General features: G+C 39.9%; 1 protein-coding gene across 6 annotated transcripts in view; it reads right to left on the reverse strand.

Moving 5' to 3' along the window:
- LPAR1 (lysophosphatidic acid receptor 1) overlaps positions 1-22,102 on the reverse strand; it is a 139,561-nt gene that overhangs the window by 62,286 nt on the left and 55,173 nt on the right. For all 6 annotated transcript variants that reach the window (XM_054032818.1, XM_054032821.1, XM_054032816.1 and 3 more), the window contains one exon: positions 4,341-4,494. In XM_054032818.1, coding sequence (XP_053888793.1) covers positions 4,341-4,400 — 60 coding nt within the window. In that variant the 5' untranslated portion in view covers positions 4,401-4,494. The remainder of the gene's footprint in view (positions 1-4,340; positions 4,495-22,102) is intronic.

Here is a 22,102-nt window from a genome sequence, read left to right on the forward strand (position 1 = left end):
CAAGAGTCCTGCTGGCCACTCAGTAAAGCTTTCTACCTACTACACTATGGGGTTCTCACAGCGTCTCTCTCTGTGTAGCATTTTTGCCTATATGAAGGTGAGGGGGAAAGATTGGCTGAAAAGGAGGAGGAGGAAGTCACACTTTAAAAAAAAAATCAGTCCAAAACTCTAAAGGTGAAGAATCAGGTTTGTCAAGTGTTGGTTACTTTGTGTCTCTACTACTACTTCAGTTAAGGGGGGTGATTTTTTAACTATTATTATTTGTATTGCAGTAATGCCTCTGAGCCCCAAGCATGAATTAGGATCCCAGTGTGCTATATGCTGTACAAACACAAAACATAAAGATGGCCCTGCCCCCAAGAACTTACAACCTACTGCTATCCATTTCTGTATGAGGGCAAAGTAACCAACACCTGAGAGATTTATTCTTAGATTCTTTCATTGTTCAAGTGCCTTTCCTTGAAGGATTTGAGAGGTGTTGGTACATACAGTGATCAGCTTTAACAGAAGTTATTCGTATTTCCTAGTCAGCTCCTTTTCCTAAACTTCATAATCTTCACAAACTTCTAAGAATTAATCTGCATAGCCATCAGGATGTGCACACATCTTCATGTACAGTGTGAGCACAAACTTGAGATGGAGAACATTTTAAGTTATTTGCAAGCTTTAACAAAAGGGAGTTCAATTATATTGAACACTGTGCTACATACAGTGACAAACCATAACCGTTCTTCCTGATCCACACATATTTCACATTAAACAAAAGAAAGATTAAAATGGGGCATAGATTTTAGGCATTGAAGGCTGAGAGGGACATGACCTATTTTGCAAGTTAGTGGTGAATCATATAAGATACTGAATATAAAAAAAGAGGAGCTAACAGCCATACCAAATTCAATTGCAAAATTAATGCACAGTATGGACAGATTATGGATAAGCTATGCTTGTACCAAAGAAAAACTATGGAAAAACTGTGATCTTTTATACCAGTTAAATCTCGACTAACTCTTTAAATCCCATGTTAAAAGATGTGATAGAGCCAAAGAAATTTGTTTGGGGCTAATGTAGGATGATCTTCAGTAAAAAAAAGTACCACTCGAGGATTTCTACTGTTATTCATTATTCATTAACTCTAGCAAAAGTGGCCAGTAAGAATATTAAAAATTCTTACAATAAGACTTTTAGAAATAAAATGGCCTAACCATTTTGAAATTAGGAAGACAAGTCCATAACGTGGAATGTGACTATATCTTTTTTAAATGTATTGGAAAAATAAAAATGCCTAAAACATCTGAACACATTATGATGTGACGAAGTGGGGGATTTTCTTGTTTTTTCCTTGTTTTCGGTGGGTTTCAATGGTTTGCATGCGGAGGGGGTGGGATTCAGTTTCCCTGGGTGTTACTGGTTTAACGAGGTGAGGGGAGAGGGAATTTGTTGTTACAGAGGACCAGAGAGGGAACTTGGGACCCCAGCCAATGGCCTGGAGGATGGATACCCCAGCGACCGGTGACCTGAGACCCTGACCCGGAGACCCAGCTCAGGAGTTGCAGCCGGTTCTGGCCTGTGGGAGAACAATGGGCTGCAGAATGAGGACCCAGTGACCTAACCAGCCGGTTCCAGCCATAGGACAGAAGCGAGGAGAGGAGGCCCCAGTTTATGGCCCTGTTTACCTGGAAAGAAGACAATGGACAGAGGCAGGGCCTGGGATCTCAGATGCCGAGCTGGGAAGCAGGGGGGCTCTGGCTTGGAGAGGGAGAGCAGGCAGAGCCCACCTGGATGCAGAGAGACTGGGAGGTGCTGGGCTGGGGAGGCCAGGCCTGAGGCCCGAGGCCCTGAGAGTTTCCTGTGCCATGTTCAACTCTCAATAAATCCTCCTGTTTTATGCTGGCTGAGAGTCACTTCGGTCTAGAGAACAGGGTTGCATCAACCCCTTCAGGGGTAGAGGCCCGGGGGGTCCAGAGCGAGTGGACTCCCTGCGGGGGCCCACGTCAAGAGACAGATGTGCTAAGGCTCAGAGAGGTGTGGCTCCAGGGAGTGGAGGGGCCTGACCCTGAGAGAGAGTGGACCCCCAAGAAGGGCTGTCTCACTGAAAGGGGCACCCCCCCACGGACCGCACAGGGCCAAGAGTGGGCACAATCTGTGAGTCCGTAACATATGAATTACTGGAATTAAAAACAAATGAATTTGTTTAATGTGTAGAACAGCCTCCTGGAGCAGAGATTGCTTGTACCAGGTTTCAATTCTGGATGAGCCAACTGCCCTGAACATTCACCACCCCTCAGCTATAAATTTTACTAAGATCCCTTAAGCCATGCATCCAAGTACCTAATCATTTTTTATCTGTAGTAACAGTATGCTGGAAGGGGAAAAGGGGTGGTGTACTGAGAAGCTGAGACAGCTCAGCAGGTTGAGGGAGCTTATGAAGGGATTCTAGTGAGGAGGTTTTGATAATTCAGAAGACTTCATGAAAGCATTAGAATCTTTGATGGTGTTGAAATTAGTGATGGGCAATTTTCAAAAAGATTAGACAGTTTAGAACCACCAAACAACTTTTGGAAGCTCATCTGAATTTTCATAACTTTCAAAAAGCACCTATTACCCACTCCAGAAAATGTTTATGAAGATCTCCTTACCAACCTTAGTTTTTGGGGTGACACTGAAAGAATTTTACCTCTGGAAGTGCCATCAGGTGCAATTGTAGGCCCCACTCCTGGACAAGGAGCTACAAGTGTGGACTCTTGTTCCCACACAGAGACCTACTGAGGTCAGTGGGAATCCATCCAGGATTAAGGGACCGTGGACCTCCCAGTGCAGGATCAGGGCCATAATTAAAGGATGGGGATGGGACAGAGAAGAATTAGATTTGCTCTTTCTAAAATAAATATATCCAGTGTTCTCAATGTATTTCCTAGATAACTGTCCACTGAACATGAGGAAATCCTATTGCATCTATAAATTGAGTTTTCAAAAAGACCATCAGTATTTTTTTATGTAAATCAAATGTAACCCAGCTCCCGCAGGAGGTATGCAACCTTACTTCCAAGCACAGAAGAAGAAGAAAAAAATCCCTGAAAATGTTTGTCTCAATTTCCTCTGCAGCAAAAATTTTGTCACCTCTGCTGACTAGACAGAATAATATACTCCACAAAAACTATATTTTAGTGAAGCATTGGGATTTCCTAGGTAGCCTAGAAGACATTTAAGTTTTATTAAGTTTTAAAGATTTAAAGTGTTTACAGAGAATACAAACAAAATAACAAACAGAAAGAAAAATCTCTGTGTGTTTAGTTTGCAGTTTGCTTTAATTGACTTGGTTCCAACCTAATCAGCCTTCCCATTAGCCATTTTGGTTCCTTATGTTCAGACCTGCTGTTAAAAACAAAACAAAACACCACACCTTACTTTAGCCTACCAATAACAGCAATTCAAAATCTCACATAGTAATTTTTTTTTCACTTGCAGTGATCCTGGATGACATAGCATATTACAAGCTATATGCCAGTTGGTTTACAGTCATTACACATTTTAAATTGACTAGCACCCCAGGCCTAAAGTTAGATTCATGCAGGTGCACTGATCACAATGGGAATTCATCCAGACACACAAGTCTACCTATCCAGATCTTAATGAAGAATCAGAGCCTAGTTTTGTAATAGCACTGTGATAAGAAAGACACATAAAAGAGATGAACTCACGAGTGTTTAGAGATTATATCTACACTGTATGTACACTGCAAAAAAAAAAGTGTGTTAACTTGTGTTAACTAACCTGTGGTTTTTTGTTTGAGGGTTTTTTTGGTTTGTGTTTGCAGTTTAGACATACCCTACATGTGGCTGAATTGTTCTTTTTCTAATATAGGGGTAGTACAGTACCTGCTAGATCATGCAATATTTGGTCGACGGATGTGAATTTAGTAGCAATATTTTGGCCAATAGTGACTTCCTGTGCTTTCTCATTAACAACAACAAATGGAGAGTAAGAGTGTGCGTGTGTGCGTGTGTGTGTGTGTGTATAGAGAGAATGTGCGTGCACATGACTGCGCCTAGAACAATTGGGCCCTAATCCCAGTTGAGACTTCAAGGTGTGACCAAATAACAGTGAACTGTGAACCAGCTTCTATTAATAAAGTACTGGAGCGAACAACAATAGTGTCACTTCACAAAAAGGATAATATTATGCAATGAATGCTGAGTATATCCAGAGTACAAAACATTAGGAGGAATTCTATCAATGACTTGAAACCAAGCCAGCCAATGATTAGGAATCCAATCTTAACACCTTTGCACACACAAGTTTGATCAATTCTACTCTACCAGAATTTGTGTTAGTCTACTCACCTCAATTACTTGTGGTAGCGACATCATTGAGGAGGGCACCAAAGCAGACGGGTCTGCCATGGTAGCTCAGCAGATGTTAACTATGTTAGGCCCTTCCTCCACACGTCAAGTATTGACACAGTTGGTCAGATCTCAATCATGCTGGCATTCACTCCTAGAAGGAAGGAAAAAAAATCTTTAGATCATCAAGAAAGCCATGTAAGCATAACCACCCAAATACCAAACTGCCTCCAAAGCAATCTCCGATTAATTTAATTGCATGGCACAGTTTGCCTGTTGGATGCGTGACCATTTACAGAAGACTTGAAAGAGAAGTTTCAAAGGGCATCTTTGAAAGTTTGGTTCAGGACAATAAAATATTTAACCCAGCCATGTAAAACTAAATGGAAACATATTGAATCTAGCAACATGTTAACAAAAAAATTCCAATGTATGTTTTAAAAGAAATGAGATATTGTGACATACATAGTACCAGCATTATATGCACGCATTTCTTCATCAAGAAAATTGTTTCAGAAAAATTAGTTTTCAACTTGTATTATATTAACGATTTCTAAAGTACCAACATGATAAAACAACATTTTATTTTTTATTTGAAACAAGATAATATAACTGCTCTGATATCTCTAATTGTAAAAAAAGGACAGATTTCAAAAATGGAAAGTATCTCCTCTCCCCTCCATATTGTCTAAATTCTGCAGCATGATATAGTATGATCACATTAACTGCATAATTTTTTCACCATCAATATAGAGTAACTACTAGAAGCTTGAGTCTCATCATAATTGATACTCAGTTTTAAAAGCAAAATATGCTTATTCAAGAATGCAATTAAATACTTGAAAATTCCCCAAACTTCTTCAGAAACATCCCACTGCTATATTTAAAAAAAACAAACAAACATTACTGCTCATTACCCATCTCTAAAGGAGACAGGCATTTCCAGTTAAAGGTGATATAATGATCTCAGCTTTCCCAAGACACGCTGAAATAATTTGGAGGATGAACAGAAGTACAGCAGCCCTTGATCATTTTTAGTTTGCATTCATTCTTTTTTGATTGTGCTACTTACACCACTCAAACAAACTGTTTTTGTGAAGTATGATAAATGTATTCCCTTATTGGTTTAAGGTTCAGTTGTTGACTGACTTTTGTTTTATGGGCGGGCGGGGGGGAAATTTATTTAAATATTTTAATTTTGTCTTCTGTTGCCATAAATATATTCTAACATCCTCATTGTGTCAGGTATCTCTTATATAGTTTTAGATAATTTATCTGGATAGTTTAATTGAGTGCATAAAATGATATTTTAAATGAGTCTGCCCCTTCAATAAGTATGCTAAACCATTTCAGAAAACTGCAATGACTCTTTTTCTGAAAATTTTGAAGTCTGGCCTTTTGCTGCCTGTGTCTAGCAAAGTCTTGTTGTGTTGTTTATCTTACAGCATTGTATTACCAATGGAGCAGTTCCAGAAGCAGTAACAAGGGTGGTGGCATGCGTGTAGACAAGGCGCTGTCATTTATACCCCTATGTCATTTCACCCTTACTAGAGCCAGTCTAGATGTCATTCTGGCAAAAATGCCAGCAGCTGCCTGATCCCACCTTTGCTACCACTAGTATAGCTAGTAATGCAACAGTAGGAGATTTAAGAAAGAAGTTTAACAGACAACACCATTGTGTCTTGGTAATTAGCACACATGCCCCCAACATAGTTGCAACTTTCTATGCATCTGGTACTCTGTGTGAAAGTAATGTACTCTAAATGTTCTCTCACTTAAGTTGCAGATATTTAAAGATATACTCAAATGTAGTTTGAGCTACTGGTCTCAGGCAGAGATATACACATTTGTGAACTCTGGCATGATTATTGCAACTCGTCTTTAGGAACGAAGACACATTCTGAAAAAGCTCCCAATGATACACAACACAGCAGCCTGTGTGCTTAGGAATATAGGTCAATGTAAGCACATTGCACCAGTACTCCTCAAGCTGCGCTGGCTTCCCACTGAACATGAAGTATAGTTCAAAGTCTCAGTCCTGCTTCAAAATCCTTCATAGGATCAACAATAGGTGCCCAAGATATGTTTTCTTCCTTGGCAACCATGGCAACCTTCCACAATGGCTACATGCCACAACTCCTGAACAACATGGGGAGATTCCTGGAGTGCCGGAGGCAGAACTTTTAGAGGAGTTGGACCTACACTATGGAACTCACACTCACAGACGGAATGATGGTGCTCAGGACTAAATGCAAAACACACCGACAGCCAATACCTTTGTTAAACAACTCAAGACGTGTCTCCTACATCTTTTAAAGGCGGCATGGAAAGTGATTGTCTTTACTGCTATTTCAGTCCTTGAACTATTATTCTAGTATTGGAGCACATTACAAGATAAATTTGATTACAGTTTTTCCCACAAACGAAAAACAAAGAACAAAGATGCAACAGGAAAACAGATTTGTTAGTGAAATGCAAAAGAGTTCCCCATTCCGGTTGCTTTGGCCGAGGTTATACCAGCTTCTTTGTGTATTTCCTTTCATTATATGTGTAAAACATGAAATAAAGAATGGTGAAAAGAAATGAAGTTAGTGTGTTCTCTGAAACTGGGTTTAAGATAATGATCAAATTCCAGGATCTCAACTTTTGAAAATGGAATTTAGCAGTTTCATTCACAAAACAAAACAAAAATCCCCTGCGTCCCTGTATACAAATATATATTAATGGCCAAGGAAAAGATTTAAAAGTTTTGTAGGCAAACAATGCTGTCCCTACCTAACAGTGCCTTTCCTAGAAGATGTTGTGGAAAACTGCTCCCACTGACTGTACTGAACATCCAACAGATATGCACACACACACAAAAAAGGAGTTAATTGGTATTTATCAGACTGAGGCCACGGTGTAGTCATCTAGATCAACCCTGCCAGTAACTTTCCTATTCTTAATTCACTTTCCTCAAAGCCAACATATATTTAGCATGCCAAGTAAGAGCAGATAGTAATGTAGGAAAGCTGTATTCCACATGCTTCTCTGAGTCAGTCATGTCTTTTTTTTTTGTTTAAGCTGCCTGCCATTGTGTAAGGTATTTCTCCCTCTTAAAAAGGGTGATCCTAGAAAGCTTGCTTCAGTTTCATACATAGCCCAGCAGGCTTACCTCACATGTAACTGAAACCGACCATCTTCCATGCACTAGGGTCAGTTTTTCCATCTTCTTTATATAGCTTTCCACTGAGCCCGCTTCTCCCCAGCTTAGCTCCTGCAAGAAATCTTTTCATTCTTTCCACATGGCATTCTGCTCCAGATCTCTGCTACTGTCCTCCCACCGAGGAAAAAAACATGGAGACCTCACCATCCCCAAAAGGCCTTTAGAGGAAACTAAATAACCAAGAGAGAGCACTTTAAAACTCCCAAATCCTTTGCAAAACACAGTTGTGGCTGTTTTATAACTCTCTGATTTTTGGACTAAACATGATGCCCTCTGACAAACACAGAAAGCAGATTAACACTGTGTGAATATTAGTGTGCATTTATTTATTTATTTTTAAGCCAAAAGAAACTTCATTATTTGATTAAATACGAATATGTCAGTAAAGATCTTTTCTAGTCCTAGGCCACTAACTTCCCCTGCCACTGATTTGACAGATTTTGTCACTTTCTCCCTAGCCTTGGTAAGCCCGGCCGAAGTGCTTCATGAGGTCTTACTACCTTCTCTAAAGTCAGCTGGGGATAATGGTCCACACACACTATATTTTTCACATTGCTTCTTCTCATTTCTTTTTATTCCCCAAATGTTGTTACTGTTAGAAAATAGTGTTCAGGGTTCTAATGAGAAAAAGGGAAAATTCAAAACAAATGAGCCGAAAACTCTGTTTTACTAACTCTGGGGAGAGCTGTCCAGCTTGGAACAGGAGAAGTCACAGAAAGAAGTATTACCAGATAAGAAAAAGTTACCATTTTCTGTCCTTCTCCTTACAGGGTTGCTAACTTTCTAATTGCACAAAACTGAAGACCCTTTCCCTGCCCCCTTCCCCAAGGCCCACCCCTTCTCTGAGGCTCCACCCCCACTCACTCCATCCCCATCTCTCTGTCGCTCAGGGTTTGGGGTGCAGGAGGAGGCTCCAGGCTGGGCCAAGGGTTTTGGAGTGTGGGAGGGGGCTCCAGGCTGAGGGAGGGGGTTGGGGTATGGGAGGGGATATGGGCTCTGGGCTGGGGGTGCGGGCTCTTGGTGGGGCCAGAATAGAGGGGTTCAGGGTACAGGAGGGGGATCCAGGCTAGGGCGCGGGAGGGGGTTCTGAGCTGGGGCAGGGGCGAAGGACAGGGTTTGGGATGTGGACTCCAGGAGCGAGTTTGGGTGTGGGAGGGGGTTCTGAGCTGGGGCGGGGGTTCAGGCGCAGGACAGGATTTGGGCTCTGGGAGGGAGTTGTGGTGCGGGAGGGTGTGCGAGCTTCAGTAGCGAGTTTGGGTGTGGGAGGGGGCATAGCCTCCACTCACCTCGGCTGGCTCCCCACAAGTGGTGACATGTCCTTCGGCTCCTAAGCGGAGGCACAGCCAGGCAGCTCTGCACGCTGCCTTTGCCCAAAGGTGCTGCCCCCGTAGCTCCCACTGTTCCCAGCCAATGGGAGCTGCGGAGCTGGCGCTCGAGGCAGGGCCAGTGCGTGGAACCCCCCGGGCCGGCCCTTCGCCTAGGAGCCAAGGGACATGTCACCGCTTGCGGGGAGCTATGCAGAGTCAGGTTGGGAGCCTGCCAGCCCCACACCAACTGGACTTTTAATGGCCCAGTCAGCAGTGCTGACCGGATCCGCCAGGGTCTCCTTTTGACCAGGCATTTCGGTCGAAAACCGGACACCTGGCAACTCTATCTCCTTATACCTGCCAGACAGCATCAAGGGACAAAAAAGATTCTGAATCCATTGAACCTTAAATTGGTTATTTCGCTGTATCATGTACAAAAGGGAGAGACAACACACAAAGCTTAAAACCGATTAAATGCTATTTTAATTTGATTTTATTTAGAAGTTTAATGCATCTTGGCTCATTACTCCTCAAATGGTGAGAGAGACTAGTTTTCGAGCTTACACATGCTGAGAAGTTGGTCCAATCAAAGTAAAAAGTAGCCTGCTGATTCAATGAACCTCGCCCCAGTCCTCCACTTTCTTCACTGTCTTGCCACTGAATACGAGGTTTTGGAACTCATCTTTGAAGTCCACCATGGGAACAGCACGAGTTACTGGAGGGACTGCCTACCTCTGTGTGACCACGGCCTCCCACAATAGCTGCGTTCCACTGGAGCAATCTAATTGTCAACCTCAGGAGTGAGACTTGTGTGAGCAGAAGACAGCTTTTTAGAAGATCTGCTTCTTGAAGAGATCAGAATGACCACAAACCTCAATGAATGTGAAGTTAAAAATACCTCCATGTTTCAGAACATGCAGACACCAAGTACAAGAAACCAACAGATCAAGGTTCAAACAAAAGTACAAAATACTGAAAAGTGATGGGGACAACGTATTAATCAAAATCATTGATGCGTGGAACTCTCTCTTCTCTTAATGTATATATGCTCACACCACAGAAAATCCCTGTAATAGAAGGGGTAACAGGATATGACAAATGGGGTCACATCACACACAAACATATATATAGTTTCTGCTGAGTATATTTTTCATAGAATGTTTATCTGAATTCCTTAACTAGCCTATCATTTGCAGTCAAGGAGAAGTTACTAAAGAAGTAGTGACTAAGCAACTCATCTGGACTTAACAGGCAAAACCAGTAGACAACATGTTAGAACAGCACTAAAATACTGAAATCCCTGACACAGTCAGATACACACACACACAGATTAACCTAAACCAACAGCCCAACGCTAGTATCACATGTGTTGCTGCAGCAACCTGCACTATTCTGAGCAACTCATTTTTATGTATTATATATAGAACCCTGGTTGGAATCCAGCTGGTGGTGGCCGGATAGGTGGGTTTTCCCACCGGAGCTTTCGCCTAGAACCACACTGCTGTGAGCCCCACCCCTTCATCTTTCATATCATCTTCTAGCGTATAGGCATCTGGTACATTTTTAAAGCACTGGTTGACAAGAAAAATCTTAAAATCTTTCCAAGTAAAGATTAAGACAGTTTCTAAGAGCTCTCCAGATTTAACATCAAATAATAGAGCATAAAACCTGAAAATACACAGGAAAACCATTGTGTAGGCAAATTATAAAGGTCGGATCACAAACTAAGTGGGGGGGGGAGTCAATACTGCCTGCTTGCACTGTGTCTGACTACTTGACCTGCTTAAGAGAACTCTTACGATGAGAAGCTTCTGATAGATGATCAGGTTCTTGAAAGTGCTCCAGCTGGAAATTAATATGTCCATATTAAAAATACTCCACAACTCTGGCTGGATGATATACAATAGGCACTGCTGTAGAAACACACACACACAGAGTTGATTATGGTCTTGCATCAGTATAAAATCAGGAATAATTCCATTTAAGTCAATGAAGTTACATGGATATAAAATTAGTGAGAGTTCAGAATCAGGCCCTGAGTCCCTGGGAGGAAAATACAGGAAATAGGATCCCCAGACAAATTTACTATAGCAAAAGGGCACAGTGCCAGAAAATGCAATCACTTATTAAAGAGGAACAAGGCTGAACCACAAAAGGACAAGGGCAGCTTCTTACTAATGAGGCTTTGACAACTTGCTGAATTACAAGGCAATGAAAGAGTGCCAAGAATTAGTGAGCAGATTCAAACACATCATAACCAAACTATGAAATGGCAGGTGTTTAAGACAAATATTACTCTAATTACTCCTACTGTTTATATACATGGCTATCTTTACAGTAAACATATCCAGCCAACAGATAACTATATATGGGGAACTACATAGGAGCCATACATTTAATGATGAAACTGTAGATTATGGAATTTCTTCTGCTTTAGGAACATGACTAATCTCTACCAGATGCTATTTGGCCACAAGACAGTATTCAGCATCTAGAAAGCTTCAGTTATTTTAAAAGTTCAAGCATTGGGTTCACTAAGAAAACCAGTTAAGATAATTGACACTGTAGTGCAGATCTGACATACACAACACACAAATATCCCTAATGAATAAGGTGCACCGCTCTCAAAAAAATGTTGTACTTGATCACGTTAATCTCTGGATCATCTGTCCCAGACTCAACACGAACACGAACAAAATAGTCATTTTTTAAGTTATTTTTAAAAGGTAGAAGAATAGATCTCTGTATAGAAGTAAAGGAGAGGTTGGAAGTACATGGTACAAAGGACCATGCATGTTGTTTGAGCTCCACAACTAATTTGTTTGAGACCCTAAGTATACATTTACTTCATTGGAAAGAAGTCGAAGCTGTTATAAACAGACTCGTTAGGCCAAAGGATAAACTGGGATTTGGGAATTCGTAACTTTTCACTATGCCAGATTCTCTCTTTGATGATCTGCTGCAACCTTACAGTTTTAAACACTCTGAACCCAAATCAGAGCTAGGTAATGCAGTTCGGCTGTAAGTGTGTGTGGTTACACATATTATATAAGAATAGATTTTTTTTTTTATGGGGACAAAAGACTACTTTGGGGAATAGGTTTCCTGGGGATGAAAAGTAACTTACAATGTCAAAGGTTACATCATAAAATCATCTTACTACAGGGCTTAAGAAACAAAGATAAATGCAACTGAAAAGAGTTCATGAGAGACTCTGGATTAGATTGGTGAGATGCCAATCTGTATCAGAAGATGCTGTTGCTGATTATTAATTATTATTATTATTACATGGTTCCATTATAGACTTGAAACAAAACCCTCCTGATTTCATCCATTTTGAATATGGCTAATGCTGTGGAATATAAACAGAAGTTAGGTCTATAAAAAGGACAGTTATAACCATTTGTTGTACCAGAAGCATTTAGGATAAGATCCTGAGACTGTCAAGGGGAAAAAAGAAAAACACATGTAAACATATAATAGGGCAAGTTAACAACTACAACAAAAATCAGATCTGAGACACAGGTTCCATTTTCAGGTTTTATTTAGGAGTCATTCCAGATTTATGCAGTCTCCTACTGCCAGAAGTATCCACTGTCTGTCTCCTCACTCTTCCCCTGCAGTCTCCATCTCTAAACACAATTATTTATTAAACATTAGTTTGTTCAGCACTACACAAACCCGAATAAAAGATTATCCTTACCAAGAGAGCTTTAGAATACAGAAACAGACACAAATAAAACAAGATGTGCTGGCAAGCTCAAAGAATGGCAACAATAGGTTTGTGTACTGTTTTGTTTTTCTCCCTCTGCACACATGTAACTTTGAAGATGACATTTTATTGATGTTGACATGGGTTAGTATTTAGGGGCATCACAGAAGTGAGACAAATAATCTTTTCCTTTAGTGAGCCCCCATTATAGCAATTTGATAGAAGAGTTCAAATAAGGATAACAACATTGCTCTTCGTTCAGCAGAAGGCAAAGTTAACTTACTACATTTGGTTACAATTTTTGAGAAGTCGTCTGCTTCAGAGATAAAATATGCTATTTATTATGTATTTTGATGTGCTGAATTCAAATATGACAATTAAAACAACTGATTGGCTACTGTTTCTAAGATATTTAAGTTTTTACATTTTATGTCTATGTATATTGCGTAGATAGTAGAGTTTTAATCATAAATTGTAAACCTAGGTCTTTTCATGTGTTTATGGTTGCTTTATATGATAATATTTCACCTGTCCTGTTTATGTAACACTTATATATTCCTTTTGCTGATTTTTAAAGTAAAATTTATTATGAAACAAAAGGCAAAAAACTATTATGTACATAGTTTAGTCCTATTCAGTGTCTACTTGGCGCTTCTTGGCTTGTCTCTTGTATTCATTAAATGGAGCATCTCTTGTCACTGTCCAGCAATAGTCTGCAAGCATTGATGGACTCCATTTGCCCTGATAGCATTTCTCCATTGTTGCAATGTCCTGGTGAAATCGCTCGCCATGCTCGTCGCTCACTGCTCCGCAGTTCGGTGGAAAAAAATCTAGATGAGAGTGCAAAAAATGTATCTTTAGTGACATGTTGCAACCAAGTCTTTTGTATGCCTTGAGGAGGTTTTCCACCAACAACCTGTAGTTGTCTGCCTTGTTGATTCCAAGAAAATTTATTGCCACTAACTGGAAGGCTTTCCATGCCGTCTTTTCCTTGCCATGCAGTGCATGGTCAAATGCATCATCTGGAAGAAGTTCACGAATCTGACGACCAACAAAGACACCTTCCTTTATCTTAGCTTCACTTAATCTTGGAAATTTTCCACCGAGGTACTTGAAAGCTGCTTGTGTTTTGTCAATGGCCTTGACAAATTTCTTCATCAGACCCAGCTTGATGTGTAAGGGTGGTAACAAAATCTTCCTTGATTCAACAAGTGGTGGATGCTGAACACTTTTCCTCCCAGGCTCCAATGACTGTCGGAGTGGCCAATCTTTCTTGATGTAGTGGGAATCTCTTGCACAACTATCCTATTCGCAGAGAAAACAGCAGTACTTTGGGTATCCGGTCTGCAGACCAAGCAAGAGAGCAACAACCTTCAAATCGCCACAAAGCTGCCACTGATGTTGGTCATAGTTTATGCACCTCAAAAGTTGTTTCATGTTGTCATAGGTTTCCTTCATATGGACTGCATGACCAACTGGAATTGATGGCAAAACATTGCCATTATGCAGTAAAACAGCTTTAAGACTCGTCTTCGATGAATCAGTGAAACAGTCTCCACTCATCTGGATCGTGAACGATGTTGAGGGCTGCCATCACACCATCGATGTTGTTGCAGGCTACAAGATCACCTTCCATGAAGAAGAATGGGACAAGATCCTTTTGAAGGTCACGGAACATGGAAACCCTAACATCACCTGCCAGGAGATTCCACTGCTGTAGTCTGGAGCCCAACAGCTCTGCCTTACTCTTGGGTAGTTCCAAATCCCTGACAAGATCATTCAGTTCACCTTATGTTATGAGGGGTGGTTCAGAGGAGGAGGATGGGAGAAAATGTGGGTCCTGTGACATTGATGGTTCAGGACCAGAAGTTTCATCCTCTTCCTCGTCTGACTCAAGTGAGAACGATTCTGGTGCATCAGGAACCAGCAGTCCTTCTCCATGGGGTACTGGGTGTATAGCTGATGGAATGTTTGGATAATGCACAGTCCACTTTTTCTTCTTTGACACACCTTTCTCAACTGGAGACACCATGCAGAAGTAACAATTGCTGGTATGATCTGTTGGCTCTCTCCAAATCATTGGCACTGCAAAAGGCATAGATTTCCTTTTCCTGTTCAACCACTGGTGAAGATTTGTTGCACAAGTGTTGCAGCATATGTGTGGGGCCCACCTCTTGTCCTGATCTCCAATTTTGGAGCCAAAATAAAGGTGATAGGCTCTCTTAACCATAGTGGTTATACTGCGCTTTTGTGATGCAAAAGTCACTTCACCACAAACATAGCAGAAGTTATCTGCACTGTACACACAAGTATGAGGCATCTCTGCTCACTTTGGCTAAACAGAAATGTGTCCCTTTGCAAAATCAAACACTGACAAATAAGAGAGCACGACACTGTATGATTTCTAGAGCTGATATAGGGCAATTTGTTCAGCAGAGTGATGTAAGCTTCGTTATGATTGCATCATCCATGACTTCTAGGAATAACATGATGCAATTCATATCATGTATGACGCAATACCAGCTTCAGATTGCATCATTCATTGTTTTGCCTAAAAAGCAAGTACTGTCCAAACCCAGTCATAGATTTATGCATAGATCCAGTCAAAGATGTATTTTAGTCACTTCTGGTTTAAATTGAGATCCCTTCCCTTTATAACTCACTTATCCTCCGCCATTCCCAAGTCAAGGGTCGTATATACTAACCCAATAGCATATCTTGCAAACTAGAGCCAATCAACAATTTTAAGCATCATTTTGGTTCTCAGTGACCCAGAATTAGTAAAGTTTGACTACATTTATTTCAGAAGCATTTTGGCTGTACAGCAGTGTTATAAGAATAAACATTTTCCCATGATTAATATGACAATTTTACACACATTAGGGGGTGTTATAAAAAGGTATCGAAGAAGTGGAGGGAATAGGAGGACACCAAGACAAAAATGTGTGTCCTTGGGCCAAGTTCTAGACCAAAGCATAAGCCCCGCCCCTCCCCTCATTTAGGCATTGACGCCGTATGCATGGCAAAAGCAGTATTAGTGTTGCCTGCATTCCATCACAAGCGGCCTTCACCCCCAAGCAAATTATGCCAACCACAGGCAGGGAGATCTTTCCAAGGTACGACGTCACATGGACAGACCTGCAGACATGCACCCATGAGCCCTGGATTGTCCGAGAACTCCCTTCCATAGCTTCTGGCGCAGAGTCTGGAGAAATGCCTCTTCACTGGGAGAGAAGCAGGGGGACCAATATAGTAGCAACTCACCTCTACATCTTCTTCCAGGCACAGTTTCTTCTAGTGGGCACCCATTGGCTGAAACGATATCCCTTAACCACTCTGTGACTCACTTTCTCCATACCAAAAGTGGGGGGGAGGGTAATAGTACTGCCTGCTACACTAGAGAGTTCTGAGTCTTAAGTCATTATTTTTTGGAAAGTTCTTTGAGGTCCTTGGATGGAAGAAGGCACAATAGAAATACCAACAACTATGTGCCCCACCTGAAACTGGGTGTATACCCTAATTATTCTTTGTCATTGTGCTCCATTTTTTACAAAATATTTAAAACCAAAAGTACATGAGAAGTAAGACGTATTGTTCCCCATATTTAACAGTATGTGTCACTTTTATTGCACACTAACTAAATGCACTGTTTCATGTTTGTGTTTTTATTTATGCACACACAAGTACTAAGAAAGATTTCACTGCTCACTTTAACAGTTTTACTGTTTTAATATTACATCTAGGCACTAATAAAATACATATTAACACAAAAATACTCAAAAGTGTGTTTGTTATAGATATTTATTTTAGATACATAAATGTACAGATGTGGTTGTTTTGTGGGGTGGGGGAAGGAAGAAAGGGTCGCAGGGGTTCCTGGTAGTTTTCTCTAGTATTTTATTGTAGCATCATTTGGTTACTGCAGGAGCTCTTATGTGTTAGCAAACGTCACCATAAAGTATGTAAATATGAAAGAGAAAATGTAACTAATTCTGCTCTGTTACAAAGAGAATTTAGTTTAGTTTTATTACATTACAGTAGTGCTAGGCACCAATAACATTTGTAAGCACCTCAAGCCACAAAATGTTGTCCTCTAGCTTCATCATCACAACATAGACCATGTTACACCAAATTTATGGACAACTAGGTTAAAGTAGCTATAAGAAATTTAACAATATTTCTATTAGACAGGAACACCAAATTGAAACCGTTCTTGAAAAAAGTGCTTAAGCAATTACTCACAAACCAACAAAAATACATCATTTTGTTTTTTGCAAGTGACCAAGGGCAATATTTTTATTACAGCAACAAGGTCTTTGAAAACAATGTCTTATTTTCAGGCCAAAAGTCAAACCTGGCAAATGCAGGTGAGAATCTATCAACTTCACCGTGACTGACCCAGGTCTAAATTTGGCCAATTGTCTAACAGACATTGGTTATTCTAGTTTCCTATGCAATAATTTACTCCAGTAGTTTACTTCAAACAAACCACTGGATAAAAATGGCAAACTATTTTTTGTTTTTATGGCTGCACCAGTATTTTAAAAAATGTGAAAGCACAATTAGTTTTTATGCCAATATCTAAAGTAATGTTTTATCAGGAGACATTGTCTTATTTTGTAGCAGTGAGCAGATTGTTGAATCTTGACCTTGAGTTCAGTACATGCTGTACTAAGACAAATAAATTTGCAGAAGCTAAACTCATGTGAAACTTTACCAAATGACCTAGCTAAGCACACTGACTCAACTCAAATTGATTAAACAGTTATGACCCCAAAGATGCATGTTTGTTTATTTCCCCCCCCCCAACCCATTACTCATTCCAGGATGTATTTTGCCTGAAGCTGCAATCTAAGATAAACTCCTGCACTCTGCATTCAATTGCTAGGCGATTACAAGGATTACAATACATAATGCCTTTGTTTCGATAATTGGGGGTGGGGAAGGCGATAGGAGAAGAGAATGATAAAGAGGAGGGATGCATATACAAAGATATTGGTGTGACCAGTTACTAGACAACATCAAATTACTTAGATCTTTTGAGCAAGAGAAAATATTTGCTGACAACACACACATTTAATGGGAAAATAAACTTTTCGGTTAGTGGGAAAAGATCAAAGCTCTCACAAAGTTATCAAAATGTCCAGAACTGACATCTTGCATAAACAGAATTTATAACAGTTAAACGAAGAATATTCAAGTAAATAAAAAACATGGCCCCAATCCTGCAAAAACGTATGAAAGTACTTAACTTAAAGTACACTGACTTCAGTGGAACAACTCACTTGTGTTTGCAGGATTGGGTCTCATTTGTTAACACACTAGGTTGTGTCAATCTATCAAGTCAGTATCAGCCAGTGTGTAGAGACATTTGTTTATAGACCGTTATCTACATTCTCATTTCAGCAAATAGCTCTGTTTATCATTCACTGATCAACTATGTGTCTAACAAAAATCAAATTAGTACTTCCTTAATATTAATATCTGTGGCCAGCTCTATGGATGACAGAAGTTCTGTAATTTTACCTGATATTCCAGAAATTTGGTTTAGACAACTCCTACAAAATTCTATTCTCCCACAACCCCCATCAAAGGAGGAAAAAATTTCATTACTGAATTTGAGAGGGCTTATGAGGACCTGATATGAAGTGCCACCTCAGAATAAGAACTTAAATAAAAAAACTTTTTTTTTTTTTTTAAAAGACCAAGTATCCCTACAACAATGTATTTTGAAATAGGGAAATCTGCAATGTGCTATTTAGAGGGAAAAGATTTTCAAATCTAATGACAAATCAATATAGATATATTTGAAAGCTGCAAAAAGCATATCGCACTGAACCTTTGCCAGTTTAAGATGGCGTTAGTGTAGTGTATCAATTCAGGATGAGTGAACAGAGAATTAATTAATTAAAGAGGCCCATTTCTTTCAACTATCTATTCAAGTCTCTTCTGAAAACCCACTTCTGCCATGATATCTAAACAAAATTTGCTGATTCAAAATGGCAAATTTGAGGGATAATTAGAAATAAACAATTTAGTAGGCTGTCTAAGTTAACAACACTGCCTTACCAAGATGTGGTCAGTCACCAACTGTATCACTTTACCTACACTGTGCACCCCTTTCTCCTCTCCTCTTCAGCTTGTGAGCTTCTCTGAGCAGGGACTGTACCTCCTTCTTTATTTACAATGTGCCTAGAACAGTGCGGTGCTACCAAGTTGAGTTAATAATCCTGTGAGAGCTTATTAATGTAGATTGTATTTCAGTACAGTCAAGATGAATGAATTGTAATTCTATGAATTGTGTTATTCAATTAACTTTGGCCTGAGGGGAAATAGTGTTAGCTTGACTCTTTTACCAGACTTCATTATATGAACATAATAAAGGGATTTTGGCAACCATCACTATTTCTCTATTAATCGCTATTTGAATACATTTATAGTATTGTAATTAAACCAGTTTAAACAGCAGCAAATCTGCAATTACAGTGTGTAACGCAAAAGAAATTCCCTAGATAGCAAGGAAGGTAAGAATCTACTCCACACATCCACAAGACAGAAGAAATGGGAGTTGTTCTTAGGTTTCAACATTGCTCTGCACCTTTCCCTAAACTGTTCAGCATGGTTTTGGACACAGCAAGTGACAAGTAACACCACCCTTACAAGATATGCAATATTAACATAACTTCTCAGAATGAAAAATATCTATGTTCTCCGACATAAAATATGTATCCATAATCCGAGAGCCCTAACTGCCCCTCAATTCTACTGATTGGAAGAATTTTTTATTGGAGTAAACAGAGAGAGGTGAAAAACAAGAGTTGGCTACAGAGGTGTGCATTCTATTCCTCATCGAGCTTTTACAGATGAATTGGAAAATGGATTCCTGAAGTTTTAATAAAAGTTGTCAAAAGTCTAAGCAGGCAGTCCCAGAAAATTGAAAGACAATGCCTTCATCTCACCTAAAGCAACGTGTACAGGAACAGAACTCAGATGTATGTTGTATATTGAAAAACACTAACACACAACTCCATGATCTCCAGAATATTCGCAACACACTAGCACATCCACCTCTCTCACAGACTCCTTTTCTTTCTTTGATAGCAGCACATCTCAAACACACACACATCACAAAAAAGCACCAACACCATAACTGGTTCTAAGGAACTGGCAACCTTTATCGAGTCTCAGCAGGGGGGGGTCAAAGACTGACTGAATAGGCACAGAAACCGAACGACTATCTCTCTTCTACAGGAGTTTCCTCCATGTCATTAAGGCATACTGGCAAGGAATGGGAGGAAGTTTGCTGTACCTCTATCCTAGTCTTGAGGGCTGTCACAGGAGCTAACTTTACAGAGACAAATTAAAGGCAGATCCCAATCAAGATCGCATAATCTGAACTTCGCGGCAGAATTTGAAATCCAAACCAATATACAGTTCTGAATTTTGCAAAAAGGCCTCTCTTCCTCTCCTTATAGTGGGAATAACCAGTTATTTCTTAGAACATAGTCAATTACATATTTCTTAGTACATAGTCAATTGCAGCTTTTGGTATGGTATTAAATAACTGGGCATCTCTTTTCAGCTCATTTTATTTAAGTGGCATTTTCTCCAACAAAATCAGTCTCTACCCAGATGGGGTTTTGCTTACGTAACTCCTGAGTGGGCAATAGTGAAAGTAGAGAATTTCTGAGAACCAAAACAGATTGCATCTCAGGTCTCCTACTGGTTTTCCCAGTGCGAATTCCATCGTGCTTACTTATTAAAATACAGGCTTTGAGCTCAGATCAGAGAGGAACAATGGGATGGAATGAAAGGGAGGAAGGGACATCCCCCTTCAAGAGTGACTTCAATTTTACTTAGTTTACTTACTAAAGCACTAGACATTTGCCCTCAAAAGTTTCCTTGAAGTCTAAACTGTGGGCCTTCCTTCAATAAAAGTTGTGTGTGTTCAAACTCTAGTTAGTTAATTAAGGTAAAAGGTCAAAAGCATGTTATTAAAAAAAATAAAATCAGATCAGCCTCCTTCCCTTCCACCAACCCTGCCGCCCCCATACCATTCACTCTCAGGGCTCAGAGACAATTATTAAAAAGGGGCTCTGGTGAAGCTTCCAACTTCCAGTGGATATAAAGGATTTTCAACCTTTCAGTTTCACAAGCATTGTACAGATATTCACCTTCTTAATATAAAAGAGAAGAGTACTTGGCAATGCAGATTACACAGGGTATAACTGCTCTGTGAAGAGACCATCTTCTGTGCCAACCAATTTACTGTTTCTGCACAAATTAACCCCTATATTTAATTTTGTACCATTCACTTTCTTCCCCCTTCTGCATCCCATCACTTGTTCTTTCTTGCTACAAAAGCAGCTCTCACTAGTTATTTTTTAAACAAAATTTACCCTCACATGCCGTAATATTTTTCCACAGCATGACAATCAATAGATGATCTCAGACTGAGGGCTGATTTACATCAGTTGCATTCACAGCTCAGCTTTTGCTCAAAAATGACATCAGACAAACCTCTTGAATAGGACCTTTATGGCTAACCAAGGAAAGAGCATTGTCCTGGCAATACTGTGCATACTATAAAACTGCATCTTTTTTCTGACCGAATACATTCAGCAACAAGTTTACTACAAACTGCAGAGACTTGTATTTTGTGCAGCCTCCACATATAATCTGAATAGTTTCACGGGACTCTGCAAGGATACTGCTTTGTCTGAGAACAGGCACAATTGACTGATCCTACTTTATTGCTCTTGTTCAATTGGTTCTTTAAATAACCATCTGCCATTTACCTGCTAACTTCAACAAAGCACCGTAGTACAAGGCACTGCTAGGAACAGGCTCATTAAAGCCAATGAGAGTACTCATATAAATAAGGGTGTGCTGGACCAGGAATCAGGTTCTCAGAACAATGTCATGTAAGGAGAGCACTCTGAAGAAACAGGGAAGAGGTCATTGTATTATGAGAAGAAAACACTATGAAATATCATCTGAACTGTAATTCAAGTATTTTAACAAACTCAAGCAGCCCTCAATATTTTACTCTCTCTTATACAGAAGGCTTTTCCATGTGTCTAATCATTCCGTTCATTAGAGTTACCAATTTTGGTTGGATGCATTCCTGGAGATTTCCTCACATGACATAATCTTTAATTAAAGATTAATCTTTAAATTCCTGGAGGGTTGGCAACCCTACCGTTCACCTGTTTTTGGACCCCCTCTATTTTGTTTGTATCTTTTTAGATAGAGTGACCGCAACTGAATACAGTATTACTTCGGGTGTGGGCATACAGCTGATTTATATAATGGCATTGTATTTTGAGCATGCCTATCTCCTCCTTTATATAACTTAATGTTTGTTTTGACTGATTCTGTACATGAAGAGGCTTTCAAAGAGCTGTGCATGATGACCCCTAGGCCTTTTTCCTGAATGGTTTATTTAAAACAATATTGATTATGAGTAGTTCAAAATTATTCCTTTCCACGTGCATTAGTTTGCATTTGTCAACAGTGATTTAATTATATATGCCGT

This window comes from Malaclemys terrapin, chromosome 6, assembly GCF_027887155.1.
Source record: "Malaclemys terrapin pileata isolate rMalTer1 chromosome 6, rMalTer1.hap1, whole genome shotgun sequence".
Classification (NCBI taxonomy): Eukaryota; Metazoa; Chordata; order Testudines; family Emydidae; genus Malaclemys; species Malaclemys terrapin.